A 15945-nucleotide genomic window follows, 5' to 3' on the forward strand; every position below is an offset into this window, starting at 1 on the left:
GACTGGTGGGAGGAGAACACACTTAAAGAGGTTGTAAAGTTGTAAACATAAAATTCAAGTAAGTTGCTGCTTTTGTCAGTTATGCACCCTCTTGGTTCCTGAATCTGTCTCCTGCAACCAGCCAATCTTATGGCCAATTATTAGTCAGACTGGGATCAAAGTCCAGCCTGTGCTTAACCTGGAAAAAGCCTGAGTGTAGTCAAATAGGGTCACACGTTAGAGTGCTGAAGCATCTTTTAGAATGCAAAGAGAAGTCCACTTGAAGCTACCGTGCCTTTTTTGGGTATAAAATGAACTGGTTAATTAAGAACCTTAACAAAAAATGTTTCACATGAAAGTTGGAAGCTGAAGGTGCGGGGGTCACACATTATAATGTGGTTGGAGAGAGGGGGAGCTAGCCTTTTGAACTTGTAAAACAGGAGGACAGGGACGGGGCCAGGGAGCCGAGCGGGCATCCCGATCAATGACATGCAAATATTTCAGAGTTTATGCAAATGAATGTACATTTGTATGCAAATATATGCAGCTTGAAAATGGACCAATCAAGCACACCCAACTGCCCACTGACCCGCTGCACACCCGGCCGCCCGCTCGGCTCCCTGGCCCCGTCCTGCCTCTGTGAGGCTGGGTCCGTGCTGCACACATGCGCAGTAGCAAAAAGCACGGACCAGCTACACAGAGACAGCGTGACGCAGGGGCACAGGGGTTTTATTATAGAGGATTAACGCACTGCTAAGTTGATCTACATGTTCTCAATAAAAATAAATCTATTTTTTATTGGGGGCACAGGGCTATTATTAGGCTCCTTATCTGATAGATTTGTTCGAAAGCACAAGTATTTGTCACGATGATCAGTTCTGATGGAGACAAAGTAGAACATATACAATGTAGTGACAAGTTTAGGGCACTTTGTCTCTGCATAAAGCTAAAATGATCACATGTTTGACATCACAGGTGAACACTTGCATTAAAGTCTGTATTATGGTGCCCACACATGGTACAATTTTTTCAGACTAGATAATTTTCTTCGATTATTCCATTGTCTGATCGGATTTTAATGAAAAGAAAAACGGATAATTGATTCTTTTTTCTTGATCGAATAAAAGATTCTTTTAAACGTTCATTAGATTCGATCGTTTTGGTCGAATAAATAGGAAAATCGAATGTTTTTATTGTACCGTGTATGGGCACCATTAGACATATTTGGGTAGCAGGACTAGCTGCTACGTACCTATACTATGTCTGTTCTTCATTGCACATGTACTTGCACTACTATGTTTCAATACCTATGTCTGTTCTTCAATGCATTTTGTATTGCACCACTATGTTTTAATGTTGTTCTTGCACTATGCTCTATGCCGATGTGTACCACAAACAATTCTGGGTGTGGTAACTGCCGCACTAGGCGAAATAAATAGGATTCTGATATTGGTCCAAAGATACAAAATACTGTAGCAAAAGTCATTAAATTGCCTTGTCTACGTTTGTGCATATATAGACCATAAACTAATACGTTGATCTTTGGAACCAGCAGCCAGCAGTCTTTCTTCAGGTATACTGTGGTCAGAAAAACACAGACAATTCACGCTTGCTGAATGATACTGAAGAACAGCTAATGGTTTCATCTTCTTCCACCCAAATATGCGAACACGATAGTCCCAACCTGCAGTAGCTACTATCTTCTTGTCTTGCCTAACTGTCACATCAGCAATACCTGGGTTAATGATTTCCTGTGTTTTAGAATTCTGAAAAACAGAAAGAAAACATTAGATTAGTAAATCTGGACATAATACTCCAGTAAGTAAAATACAATTTTTTTTAAACAATAGAATTTTATTTTCTAATATAAAGAGAACAACAACAACAACAACAGAGAGAAAATAGCATGAAAAGTAGAAAAAGCAGTTCTCTGCCAAATGGTATATAATTGAATAAAATGCAGCAATACAAAAATGGGTATGACAAATTATACTGCGTGATGATCAACCAAACAAGTGGAGTACCCCAACTATATTTAAAATTCCTGCATATATCACTTTATGGTCTGCGTTCTATCATGCAAGGGTCATAAACTGACAACAGTGGGTGGCAAACCGCCTACAGATATCCATAGCAAGAGACAAGAAGGTTAGAAGAGAAAGAGAGAAAAAAAAAGATAAAGAAAAAAATGGGTGGGGAGAAAAAAGTGAGGAGAAGGACAGGTGAGCACCACCTGCCAGACACTCAACACTAGACATTAACCCTCTAGCAACCAACTTATTTAGAGGCTTGCAAGTGCTCAAAGCCAATTTATTTTAGCACATTTTTTTTATTTCTTATATGCTACAATTCACTGCTTCTAATTAGTACTGCTGTAATGTGAATTAATGTCTATTTGTCACTAGGGGGCAGTGTGGGGCCATAACAAAGGACTTCTGCTTTCAGTTTCTATATTTTCTGCTGGTAGTAAGAGATCAAAGCATTTCAAGAATTTACAGTACAACGAGTTCTGCTGCCAGAGGTCAAAAGCAGTGCACTTATTTAAAACGAGATAACTCATTGCTAGTGGGTTAATGGCTAGCCCTAAATGTTTATACCAAATTCTGGATGTTGAGGCAAGACATTCCAAATTCTTGTTACATTTCTTAGGGTTACCCGTATTCTTGGAAGTCAGCTTGTATAATGGCAAGGCTAAAAATGTACACACTTAGCTTAGAGGGAAGCCTCTTGACAGTCCAGAGGCTTCCCCATTGTTCTTCAACCCCCTGATCTAACGCTGGGATTCTCTGAACATATTCGACAAGGACTTGCTTAACCACCCTGGCGTTCTATTAGAACGGGCCAGGGCGGCGGTGCAGCACATTTTTTTTTAAATCATGTAGCTAGCCAAGCGCTAGCTGCATGATAGCCGCTGTGCAGCGGAATCCCCCCACCCCTTCTGATCAGAGCAAACAGGAAATCCCGTTCAGAACGGGTTTTCCTGTTTGGCTTTCCCCGTCGCCATGGCGACGATCGGGATGACGTCATCGACGTCATGGCGTCGGAGGGAGTCCCGATCCACCCCATAGCGCTGCCTGGCGCTGAACGGCCAGGCTGCGCACAGGGTCTTGGGGGGGGGGGCCCTGTTACGTGGCGGGTAGCAGCGCATCGGCGGCGAGCGGTATAAACACACAGCTAGCAAAGTGCAAGCTGCGTATTTAAAAAAAAAAAAAATTATGAAAATTGGCCCACCAGGTCCAGAGCAATCCAGCCAGGGAGTCATGGACAAGCTGAGCTCGTCCATACCGCTAAGCTGGTTAATATGTGCAAGCAGCTCCTGTCCATGTACGAGCGCGGCCACACTCATTAACAATTCAGCAATGCACACAGCCATGCTCCTATCTGTGTAAGAGTGCAGCCACGCTCATACGAATTCAGCAATGCACGCAGCCCCTCTTCTGTCTGTGTACGAGTGGGGCCATGCTCATAAGAATTCCGCAATGCACCCAGCCCCTTTCCTGTCTGTGTACGAGTGCGGCCATGCCTATAAAAATCCAGCAATGCACGCAGCTCCACTCCTGTCCGTGTACGAGTCCGGCCACACTCGTAAGAATTCAGCAATGTATTTTTTTTAAAATGTTTAATACCTAAAATGAACATTAGAAATTGATCTATTGTGTTTGTTTGTTTCCACAGTGGGATATACCTGGAGTAGAGCACAGGATATGCACAACAAGCATGCCAACTGGAATGTGAGTGGAACAAGCACTATGCTGACTTGAATACATGAGGTCATTAGCTCAGGTACCTGGAATGTAACATTTTGCACATCTGCTTTGCATTATTAATGGATGAGTGAGAAAGGAAAACTGAAAATGTTCACTATCCCTATCATTCATGTGGGAGGCACATCTATTTATTTTATTAATGCTCACTAAATACCATTTAGGGAAATACATTAGATAGCACATGGAAATGATCAAATGTCAGAACTGCTGAAAATAATATGCAAGAGTCAACACATATCATTAGGTTACTATTACACATTACTAAATAGAGAGAAGTAACCTACATTCTTCAGAAGTTATAAGGGATTCAGTGTTGTGTCATGGGTCTGTACAAACAACATTACCCATAATGCAGTGCCAACGTTGAGAATGTTGAGCGATTGTGAATGGCTGCTATTAAATACCATAATATAATTTTGAAAAAAATTCAAAGGCAGAGATTCATTCCTCCATGCCAAGTCCTTAGAAACTTTATTGAAGCACAGTGCAGATATCACAACGGAGAAAAAAAAAAAAAAAGGACTGCCTGAAAATAAAATACAGTGGTTTGCAAAAGTATTCGGCCCCCTTGAAGTTTTCCACATTTTGTCATATATAATATGACAAAATGTGGAAAACTTCAAGGAGGCCGAATACTTTTGCGGCGGCATCCCCCCACCCTCTCCGATCGCCTCCGGCGATCAGTGCAAACAGGAAATCCCGTTCAGAGCGGGATTTCTTGTTTGGCTTCCCCCGTCGCCATGGCGACGATCGAGATGACGTCACCGATGTCGTGACGTCAGAGGGAGTCCCGATCCACCCCACAGCGCTGCCTGGCACTGATTGGCCAGGCTGCACATGGGGTCTGGGGGGGCCCTCTAACGCCGCGGGTAGCGGCGAACCGCTGGCGATCGAGGTATGCACGCAGCTAGCAAAGTGCTAGCTGCGTGCAATAACAAAATAAAAAGTGTACAAATCGACCCAACAGGGCCTAAGCAATCCTCCGCGGCGGATTAGCCAGGGAGGTTAATGGAATTTCACGTGAAAGAACAATACAAAGTGGTGTACACATGAGAATTGGAACAAAATCATACATGATTCCAAATATTTTTTTACAAATAAATAACTGCAAAGTGGGGTGTGCGTAATTATTCAGCCCCCTTTGGTCTGAGTGCAGTCAGTTGCCCATAGACATTGCCTGATGAGTGCTAATGACTAAACAGAGTGCACCTGTGTGTAATCTAATGTCAGAACAAATACAGCTGCTCTGTGACGTCCTCAGAGGTTGTCTAAGAGAATATTGGGAGCAACAACACCATGAAGTCCAAAGAACACAGAAAACAGGTCAGGGATAAAGTTATTGAGAAATTTAAAGCAGGCTTAGGCTACAAAAAGATTTCCAAAGCCTTGAACATCCCACGGAGCACTGTTCAAGCGATCATTCAGAAATGGAAGGAGTAGGACACAACTGTAAACCTACCAAGACAAGGCCGACCACCTAAACTCACAGGCGAACAAGGAGAGTGCTGATTAGAAATGCAGTCAAGAGACCCATGGTGACTCTGGACAAGCTGCAGAGATCTACAGCTCAGGAGGGGGGGGAATCTGTCCATTGAACAACTATTAGTCGTGCACTGCACAAAGTTGTCCTTTATGGAAGAGTGGCAAGAAGAAAGCCATTGTTAATAGAAAAGCATTAGAAGTCCCGTTTTCAGTTTGCCACAAGCTATGTGGGGGACACAGCAAACATGTGGAAGAAGGTGCTCTGGTCAGATGAGACCTTAAATGCAAAACGCTATGTGTGGCGGAAAACTAACACTGCACATCATTCTGAACACACCATTCCCAATGTCAAATGTGGTAGTGGCAGCATCACGCTCTTGGGGTGCTTCTCTTCAGCAGAGACAGGGAAGCTGGTCAGAGTTGATGGGAAGATGGATGGAGCCAAATACAGGGCAATCTTGGAAGAAAACCTCTTGGAGTCTGCAAAAGACTTGAGACTGGGGAGGAGGTTCACCTTCCAGCAGGACAACGACCCTAAACATAAAGCCAGGGCAACAATGGAATGGTTTAAAATAAAACATATCTATGTGTTTGAACGGCCCAGTCAAAGTCCAGATCAAAATCCAATCGAGAATCTGTGGCAAGATCTGAAAACTGCTGTTCACAAACACTGTCCCTTTTTTTTTTTTTTTTTTTTTTTGCAAAGAAGAATTGGCAAGGATTTCAGTCTATAGATGTGCAAAGCTGGTAGAGACATACCCTAAAAGATTGGCAGCTGTAATTTCTGCAAAAGGTGGTTCTACAAAGTATTGACTGAATAATACCGAATAATTACGCGCATTGACTGGGGGCTGAATAATTACGCGCACCCCACTTATGCAGTTATTTTTTTTTAAAGGTTTTGAATCATGTATGATTTTCGTTCCACTTCTCACGAGTACACCACTTTGCATTGGTCTTTCACGTGAAATTCCAATAAAATGGATTCATGTTTGTGGCAGTAATATGACAAAATGTGGAAAACTTCAAGGAGCCTGAATACTTATGCAAACCACTGTACTTTGACTGAAATGGGTTTGCAAAGACGTGACTCTTGAACTGTATACAGTCAGGTGAAAATGAAATTATATCCTATGTAAAGATTTGTCTTTTTTTTACCAATATTTCATCTTCATTCAAGCAGTAAACTGAAAAAGGTGATGTAGTTGTTAAACACAGACTACAATAAAACTTTACTTTGTAACCACTTGTTGAAACAGATATGCCATTTCCTTTTGTGGAAAAAGTATGCGAGCCCTTGGTTCTAATACATAGGGCCATATGCAATTACATTTTTCTCATGAGTTTTCTCCTAGGTTATGTTTTTAAACTTGCCAATAAAAGGCACTTTAAACCACCATCAAGGAAGAAAATACTGAAAATAATTTTGATGGTGTTCTTTCACCTAGTTTTTGGTATTTTTTTTTTCAATTGTAGAGTGCTGGAAAGTCATTTAAAATAGAAGATGAAAAATTATATCCTGTGAGAAAACTGAGGAGAAAAAGTGAATTTCATATGGGCCATGTTATTAATACACATGAACTAGAAAACCACTATTTCCACGCCGCCATTTGAAATAATTTCAGAAGTGTGAGGTTTGAAGAATTTCCCCATGCAAAAATATATAGAATTATAATATATAATATGTATAATTTAATAACAAAGGGTTATGAAATATAAATAGTGATTATATATATATATATATATATATATATATATATATATATATATATATATATATATATATATATATATATATATATATATATATATATATCTTGCCTTGCATCTATTTATATTGTTTGATATAGCTATTCACATGACTGTGTAATTCTGTAGGGTAATATATGACAGTTTTACCATCTTGGGAATAAAGGTAAACTATAAAGAAAAGTATGATCACCAAATAACTATGAAAAGCACCCATAGAATCTGACACCACATTCTTTTAGGCAAAAAAAAAAAAAAAAACTAGTGGAGAAAGGATTGTATACCGTATAAAGTACTACCTTAAGGTTTTGCTTTTCATCAAGAGTCCAGGTACTAATGAGATTTTCAGAAGATCCTGACACTCCCTTGGCACTCATGCAGTCAAAGTCAAGGCTCATAACAGGTTCCTTGTGGCACGTGATTCTGCTCATTAGCTTCTGCTCAAGAACATTCCAGAGGGCCACCGAGCCATCCTCATAGCCCGCAACCAACAGGGGACTGGATCCTGATTTAGGCTGGTAAGAAATAGAACGTGAAAGTTATACTATACATCTCGAATTCACTATGGTTTCAAACATAAAAATAAGCCACATTTAGCTCGGCAGTTTCCTAATGACTTCAGAATCACCACGTTTACTCCTTTCTCCACTGCATGTTGCCAGTTGGGCATCATATATTTCAGAGAGAAAATACAGCCCCATATTTTGCAACATCTTAAAAGCTTATTAAAACGTCTGTTTAAAATGGTAGGCAATACTCTCCAGTACTCCTTTACTATTCAGTTCTGATAAGAACAAAATTACAACAATGCTCTCAAAGGAAATATTACTTTCACAAGGTAAAACAAAATCAGTTGTGGAGACTGACTTCCTCCTTTCAAAAGGTTTTCATACAGGAATCCGGGTCACAGAGCTGAGAACAGAACCTTAGTAGAGTGGTTTGCACACAACTGAAGAATTTAATAAAAGCGATTTAAAAAAATAACGTATTCAACTACAGTTTGGATACAGAGAAAGTAGTACTGCCCCAGTTCTAAGACTAGCAAGAGAGCTGAAATAGTAGTCTTCCCCCGTCAAAACAAGAGAGGTGTGTACTGTGATGATCCATGGAAACGAGATGTGGTAAGTTTTCAGCTTAGACCTAAATAATACACCCATTAATTACAAACAAAATAATTCATAACTTTAACTTTTGCAACCATCATATTTATGTACAATTTATTTAGAAGACATGCTTTAACTGAAGGGTTGAAACAGTCTATGTCACTACTGTAACCAATAAGATATAATTGATTGATGATGCTAAAGGTCAAAGGACATGACATGCTGACCAGACACCTCATTTATTTTTGCCTCTAAAATAACTCCAAGGAGATGGAACTTCACTGGGTAGTGTGTCACATTTCAGAGAGGAGGATTCATCATCTCACCAGACTGAACTATAATAACCAGTCAGACAGGAACTGGTCAAGCCAGGATAAATATCCCGGGGGAATGTCAGGTTTAAAGCCTTAGTTTATTGTGCTATAACTGTCATATACTAAAAGAGTTATAGCATGAACTAGTACTTGTGATAGATTTGTAGAAGTTGTATTGTGTATTTAATATGCATACATTTTCTCAGGCAATTATTTTTTTTTAATTCTTAGTCACTTTCATTCTTCAAAGTGTAAATGAAAACATTCCTATTACAAACAATGAAAAATTATAGAGAAGGTGGTCCTTATCTTCTCCCCTTCTCTCTGTTGTATTATAATAATAATAAAAAATTATAATATATATATATATATATATATATATATATATATATATATATATATATATATATATATATATATATATATATATATATATATATATATATATATATATATATATATATATATTTTTTTTTTTTTTTTTTAAGGATTATTATATTATTCTTGGTCATGGTGATTGGTCAGGACCCCTGATCCTCCCCAATGCATTGCTTAGAGATCAGGACTGCTCTCCTACTGACAACCACTTTAGGATGCATGGCTAGCATGTAGACTAGTGACATGTCTGTGCAGAGCTCTGCCCCAAACTGTTGCCCGAGGGTTCGAGCTGTGACGTGGCGTCTCGAGTGAAATTTTGGGGACCCAGTTCTGTACAGATGTGTTGATAGCCTGTAGACTTGCTTCATGTTCTGCTGATATGGAGGGGTGAGAAGGGCAGACAGCGTGGCCCAAAATGAACCGGGTGTGGTAAGCAGAACAAGCCCCCCCATGTGCTTGGTCAAAATTATCTGCCAGTTGGGTCTCCAATGCTTTGAAGGGGGTCGGGGTCCGAATGTAGATCCTAGGCAGAGGAGTTTCTGGCTAGCCACCTTGGTTATAATCCATCTAGCGTGTACCAGGCTTGCGCTTGGTTTCCACTGACGCGGATGCAAAACAGCACAGTAAAAGCACATCTGCTCAGGATGGGTTGCGCTTCATTGCATGTCCGTGCTGTCATTAGCATTACCTGCCATACACTCTGTCTGCTTCATCTGCTGCCATACACCGCCACTATTAACACAGCTGCTCGGTCCAGGAAATAGCCAGTATACACAGCCTAGAGGCCAGCAGGAGCATGGGGCTGCCCATTGGTTTTCAATAGACCAATTCTCCCTAGAAACGGGAATGATTTTCACTGGTCCACTATGAACCAATGAGAATCCTCCCTCTTGCTAAGGAGGATTCCAACTGGTCTTTTGCAATCCTGCCAGGCTCCAGTCTATGTATACTGGCTTCTCCCCTGAAGTGGACCAAGCAGCGGGTACTAGCAGCAGTAGAACTGAATCCATGGGACAGGTGAGTATTTGTGTTTCGAATGTAGTGCAGTACAGTGTCCATTCTCACAGGCTTTCATTGCATCCGTTCACCCAGTGTTGTGGTCCGTTCTGTAAAAAATGCTGTGTAGAAAATGTACCAAATAGGTATGTTTTCTATACAAGTGAGAATCAAGCCTAAAACTTAATTTTACACACCCTTCACAATATTATTATTTAATATTTATATAGCGCAGACATCTTCCAGGGTGCTGTACAAAGTATGCATAATCCTGTCACTAACTGTCCCTCAGAGGGGCTCACAATCTAATCCCTACCATACTCATATGTCTATATTGTGTAGAGTATGTATTGTGGTGTAGGTCCAATTTAGGGGAAGCCAATTGACTTATGTATATGGGATAGGATGTGGGTGGAAACTGCAGTGTCGGGAAGAAGCCCACACAAACACAGCAGGGAAAACATACAGACACTGTGTTAAAGTTTAATTTGAAACAAAATGCTAAATTGAAGTTTAACATAATAAGACAATTCCGATTTCAGTTAGTTAGAACTTTTGGCACAGGGAAACACAGGCTAGCAAAACTTTTTAGGGGCTGGTAAAGCTACCATACAACAAAACAGATTTCACTGCATTAGCCATAAAATATTGTACAACTGAGTGATCGATAAATGGACTCACTACAATTTCATAAACTGGCAAAACATTGGAGCCAGACTTGTGCCCTTTTACTAAATAAAGAAGACCCTACAAGTGCAAAAAGGTTTGATCCAGGTTTACTGTTCTGACTTGAAGTTAGTTTACTGAGTACTAAGGAACAAGCCTCATGTGTACTGGCAGGATTCCCCCACACAAAGTAACAAGATGGGGGCTAACTTTATCACAAGAACATTGCAAAAACAGGACATTCAAACTCATTTGTTTCCATTGCTTGGGGCTGAGTGAATCTTATTACTAGAATATCAGACATTCAATACATTTGTATACACCCCTTTTAAAACCCTGCACTCACCAAGTACCCCCTAGCATAGTAAACATTATCACAAGTACCCCTTGGCAAATATATAATATTTAATCATAGTAAATGATAATTGGTTCTAAACAGTTTCCTTGAATTTACCATTGCTTTTAATTAGCAGGACCACAGTGCTAAACCCCCCTAAAGACCAGGTTATTTTTTGTTTAATTGGCCACTGCAGCTTTAAGGCCAAGCTGCAGGGCCGCACAACACAGCACACAAGTGATTCCCACCCCCTTTTCCCCCAACCAACAGAGCTCTCTGTTGGTGGGGTCTGATTGCATCCCCCCCCGTGTTTATTTTTTTTGGGCAAATATTTGTTATTTTTTTTAATATTTTTTACTATTTTTTTTTAAACCTCTACCTCCCCACAGCCAGCCAATCATGGCGATCAGCTTTCATTGGATTCACCCTTTGAGAGCCAATCACTCTCTTCTGCCTCAGGGGGACAGCCGTGTCACACGGCTGTCCCCAGTACAGCGCTGCTGCAGATCGCAGCGCTGTACTTAGTAGAAAGACTGCGGTTTCGGCTTCTAACAGTCTCCCAAGCAGGAGATGCGCACAGCCTGCATGCGATCTCCTGCAGTAGCCCGCCCCAGGACTTGACGCCAATTGGCGTTAGGCAGTCTTGGGGCTGCCGCCGAGGCCACGCCGACTGGTATGGAGCGGTCGTAACATAGTTAAAGGGATACTGTAGGGGGGTCAGGGGAAAATGAGTTGAACTTACCCGGGGCTTCTAACGGTCCCCCGCAGACATCCTGTGTTGGCGCAGCCACTCACCGATACTCCGGCCCCGCCTCCAGTTCACTTCTGGAATTTCTGACTTTAAAGTCAGAAAACCACTGCGCCTGCATTGCCGTGTCCTCGATCCCGCTGATGTCATCAAGAGCGCACAGCGCAGGCCCAGTATGGTCTGTGTCTGCGCAGTACACTCCTGGTGACATCAGCGGGAGCGAGGACACGGGCGTGCAGGCGCAGTGGTTTTCTGACTTTAAAGTCAGAAATTCCAGAAGTGAACTGGAGGCGGGGCCGAAGCATCGGTGAGTGGCTGCGCCAACACAGGATGTCTGTGGGGGACCATTAGAAGCCCCGTGTAAGTTCAGCTCATTTTCCCCCGACCCCCCTACAGTATCCCTTTAAATAAGATTTATCATTTTCTGAAACTCTAAATTTTGTCATTCTAGATTAAGTATATCAAGTCTGAGTACCCCCCCCGGAACCATCAGAAGTATCCCCTAGGCATTAGAGAGCAAGCTCAATTCCAGACTTCACCAGTAGTACACAGTGAAAAGTGGTAACATTCAATTCAACATTCCATCCTGACAAAATCCAGAATCTGCAGAAAAGTGGGGGAATTATGCCCAAACAGGATCTCTGGTTTTGCTGGGAGAACTGCTTTACCACTCTGCCAGAAACAGAGACTGAAGCAGGAAGAACAAGAGTTGAACAGTTCCATAATTTAAAAGGCGCTTAGCTGCCTTGGTTAAATATTTACCATTTCTCTTTCCTTGTTTTCCAGTCCCACGACCACCACACAGCTTACTTACATCTGGGATAGACTGAACATGGCGTCTCAGTAGAGTATGGACAGTACTTAGGCACTGGTTACTCAGGTTATGTGTAATCATCTGGAGGACAGTGGAAAAGTGCTTTGAGAGCCAGTCCTGGCTTCACTTTCTGTAAAATTTGACTTGCTGAAATTCCAGCTTAGGTAAGAATGTAAACCCTTACATGAGTGTTGGATGATCTGTAGTCAATGCACAGGGGGAGAAAAAGAGGAAGACGCAAGTAGAGTGAGAAACCGCTAGCAGAAATGTGCGTGGGAAAGGTTAAGTGTGGGACTCAAGGGGCATACAAGTCAATCTTTGAGAAAATAAAGATGGCACACATCACAGAATTCTAGTTTTCTTTTTCTATATTTTGACATAAAAACTATTCTATTGGTATTTAAAGGGGAAAAAAAAGATACAAATAGGCAATTTTTTCAAGAGTGACTGCACACTGTGGCCCATATGCAATTCACCTCTTCACGAGTTTTCTCCTAGGAGATACATTTTCATCTTCTACTTAAAATAACGTTACAGCACTTTTTAAATGAAAAAGTACCGAAAAAAGGTAAAGCACTGACAAAATTATTTTGAGTGTTTTTTTTTGTGCTTTCTGGTGGCTTAAAATACATTATATTGCAAATTCAAAAATATCACCTACGAGAAAACTCGGGAGAAAAAGTGAATTGCATATGGGTCCTTGTGATAAAATACCCTTTAAAATCATCAGGAAGCAAGTAAGGACTTAAAGAGAACCTGAACTGAAAATAAAAAGTCAAAATAACCATACACTGGTCATACTTACCTCATGTCTAGTCTACTCCTCAATCTCTTTCTCCTCTCCTGCGTCCCATTTGTCCACTGTGATCAATGGAATTCTCTGTACTCCATTTTAAAAATGGCCATTACCCCATAACAGCTTCCTGGTCAGCACACTGTTTAACTGTAATATCACCCACTTGAGCCATATGGAAACATGGACATTACCTTGCACATTCAGTTGTAATTGACAGCTGCTGATATATAACTGACAGCAACTGGTATATTTCGGTTCTGACAAAATATTGTCAGAACTGGAAGGGATCATTGTAAGAAGAAAATGGTGAGCTTCAGAGAGGAGCTGAAGGTGAGTTTAGTATGTAATATTAATTTGCAGATACGTCATGTGTTTATTTTAAATAATTTTACTCGCTACAGGTCCCCTTTAAGACTTTTAAGTACTTTTTCACCAACATTCAGGCAATTTTAAATTGTAAAATGATTAAAGTGGACCCAAATTAAAAATACAAGATTTCAGAAATAAAATCTATTTTCTAAATTATAATACTAAATAGCAGCCTTTTTTCAGCTGCATGATGTCAAATATAAAATATTTTACATTTATTGGAGGAACCCCTCCCTTCCTTTCATATTGCTAGAAAAGAATCCGGCAGACTGGTGGAGGAGATAAAAAATAAACATAAAACACAGGCTGCTACTGATGATGTCACAGGGGAGGTGATCACAGACGACGCAACTGTGAGGAAGGGTAGCTGATGACAAACACACCCATGATCTAAAACCTCCTACTAAGCTCAGAAGTCATGGCTGCCACCTGTATAACCCTAGTTATGAAAAGAGAAGGTGAAAAGCATGCACTGAAATGCTCATAGGCTTGAAGGAGTGTTTATTTATCTTTGTATGTGTCAGAGTGGTGCAACTAAATATTTTGAATTAAAAAAAAAATTGGTTTGGGTCTGCTTTAAATGTTATTTTAAAGAGAAGATGAAAATTATTTCCTAGGATCGGGAACCGTTCGCCGGCGAACACCTCACCCTGTACTACTTCGGGGTCGCTATGACCCGGAGTAGTACGGCTGCGCTGGGCTGGCAGTGCGTGTCCTTGATCACACGCCTGTTGCGGGGCACTTTCTGCGCATGTGCGTGACGTCACTCATGACGTCACACTCATGCGCAGAGAGTAGCCGGCATCAAAGACGCGCACCGCTGGCCCAGTGCAGCCGTACTACTCCAGGTCATAGTGACCCAGAAGTAGTGCAGGCCCATAGGGATTCGCCTACATCCCTAATCATGATTTGCTGCAAAACCACATCAACTAATCTAGATTTGATACCATGAAGGTCACATTCTCTCCACTCTCACTCATATGATGGTGCTACAACATAAAAAGGTTATAAACTGAGGAAAAGAGGCCTAGTTCATATCCACAGAAGTCAGACAATTGTCTCTCTGTGGAAAGCAAGTAATGCTGGGAATACACCATACAATTTTCTGTTAGATTCTTCTGTTAGATTTTGTGTTAGAATGCATAATTAGATTATTTTCTGTAGAGACTGGTCATCATCTCTGGTGCATTGTCTTCTGGTTATCTCCTGCCGAGTAGAGATGGCCCAAACAGTTCGCCGGCGAACTTCGGTGGTTCGCGTTATCAGTGAACCAGTAACTTTTTTCAAAAAAAGTTTGGTTCGCCCATAGACTTTAATGCCCACTGACTTTAGCGGTTAATAGCAAAGTCCCCTTACATACCAAATTTGCAGGGTATGTAGAGGAGGGCAGTGACTATAAAAGGAAAACATTTTTCAAAAAGACCTTATACTTTTTGAGAAAATCGATTTTCAAGTTTCAAAGAAAAAAAAAGTAGATTCATTAAAAAAAGAACCGATTCATTAACCACCTTAGCGGTATGGACGAGCTCAGCTCGTCCATTACCGCCAGAGGGTGCCGCTCAGGCCCTGCTGGGCCGATTTACATGAAATAAAGAGCAGCACACGCAGCCGGCACTTTGCCAGCCGCGTGTGCTGCCCGATCGCCGCCGCTCTGCGGCGATCCGCCGCGAGCAGCGGCGAAAGAGGGTCCCCCCAGCCGCCTGAGCCCTGCGCAGCCGGAACAAATAGTTCCGGCCAGCGCTAAGGGCTGGATCGGAGGCGGCAGACGTCAGGACGTCGGCTGACGTCCATGACGTCACTCCGCTCGTCGCTATGGCGACGATCTAAGCAAAACAAGGAAGGCCGCTCATTGCGGCCTTCCTTGTTTATTCCGGGCGCCGGAGGCGATCAGAAGAACGCCTCCGGAGCGCCATCTAGTGGGCTTTCATGCAGCCAACTTTCAGTTGGCTGCATGAAATATTTTTTTTTTTATTTAAAAAAAACCCTCATGTAGCTGCCCTGGCGATCTTAATAGAACGCCAGGGTGGTTAAAAAGAACCGAATGATTCATGAACCGTTAGTATAGCTTAGAAAGCATCCCGAGCAGGACGTGTAGCTGCCGGCTCCTGCTGTCTCTCCCCACCTGCCTTCACCTGTCACCCTCACCTAGGCTGGCACCTGGTGCACCGGGTGCCAGCCTAGGTGAAGGTAACAGGCGAGGAGGTGGGGAGAGACAGCAGGAGCCGGCAGCTATGCGTCCCAAAGGACGCATTCTCTGCTATGTGGGGGGCATTGGAGATCTTCAATCAACTTAATTGAAGATCGCAAGATAAGAGGATACTGTATTCGTTGGATCGTTTACCGAGGATATTGGCATGGGAATTATTTTTTTTTTTTTAAAGGTACAGGTAAGTATTTATGGTTAATTTAGAATAAAAAAAACACTTTTCTGGTAGTTGTGTTTTTAT

General features: G+C 41.6%; 1 protein-coding gene across 2 annotated transcripts in view; it reads right to left on the bottom strand.

Moving 5' to 3' along the window:
- Window positions 1-591: 591 nt before the first annotated feature.
- Window positions 592-15945, bottom strand: part of GNB1L (G protein subunit beta 1 like) — a 114171-nt gene continuing 98817 nt past the window's right edge. For both annotated transcript variants that reach the window (XM_068271576.1, XM_068271575.1), the window contains 2 exons: window positions 7277-7492; window positions 592-1745 (listed from right to left, as the gene is read on the bottom strand). In XM_068271576.1, coding sequence (XP_068127677.1) covers window positions 1479-1745; window positions 7277-7492 — 483 coding nt within the window. In that variant the 3' untranslated portion in view covers window positions 592-1478. The remainder of the gene's footprint in view (window positions 1746-7276; window positions 7493-15945) is intronic.

This window comes from Hyperolius riggenbachi, chromosome 1, assembly GCF_040937935.1.
Source record: "Hyperolius riggenbachi isolate aHypRig1 chromosome 1, aHypRig1.pri, whole genome shotgun sequence".
Taxonomy (NCBI): Eukaryota; Metazoa; Chordata; class Amphibia; order Anura; family Hyperoliidae; genus Hyperolius; species Hyperolius riggenbachi.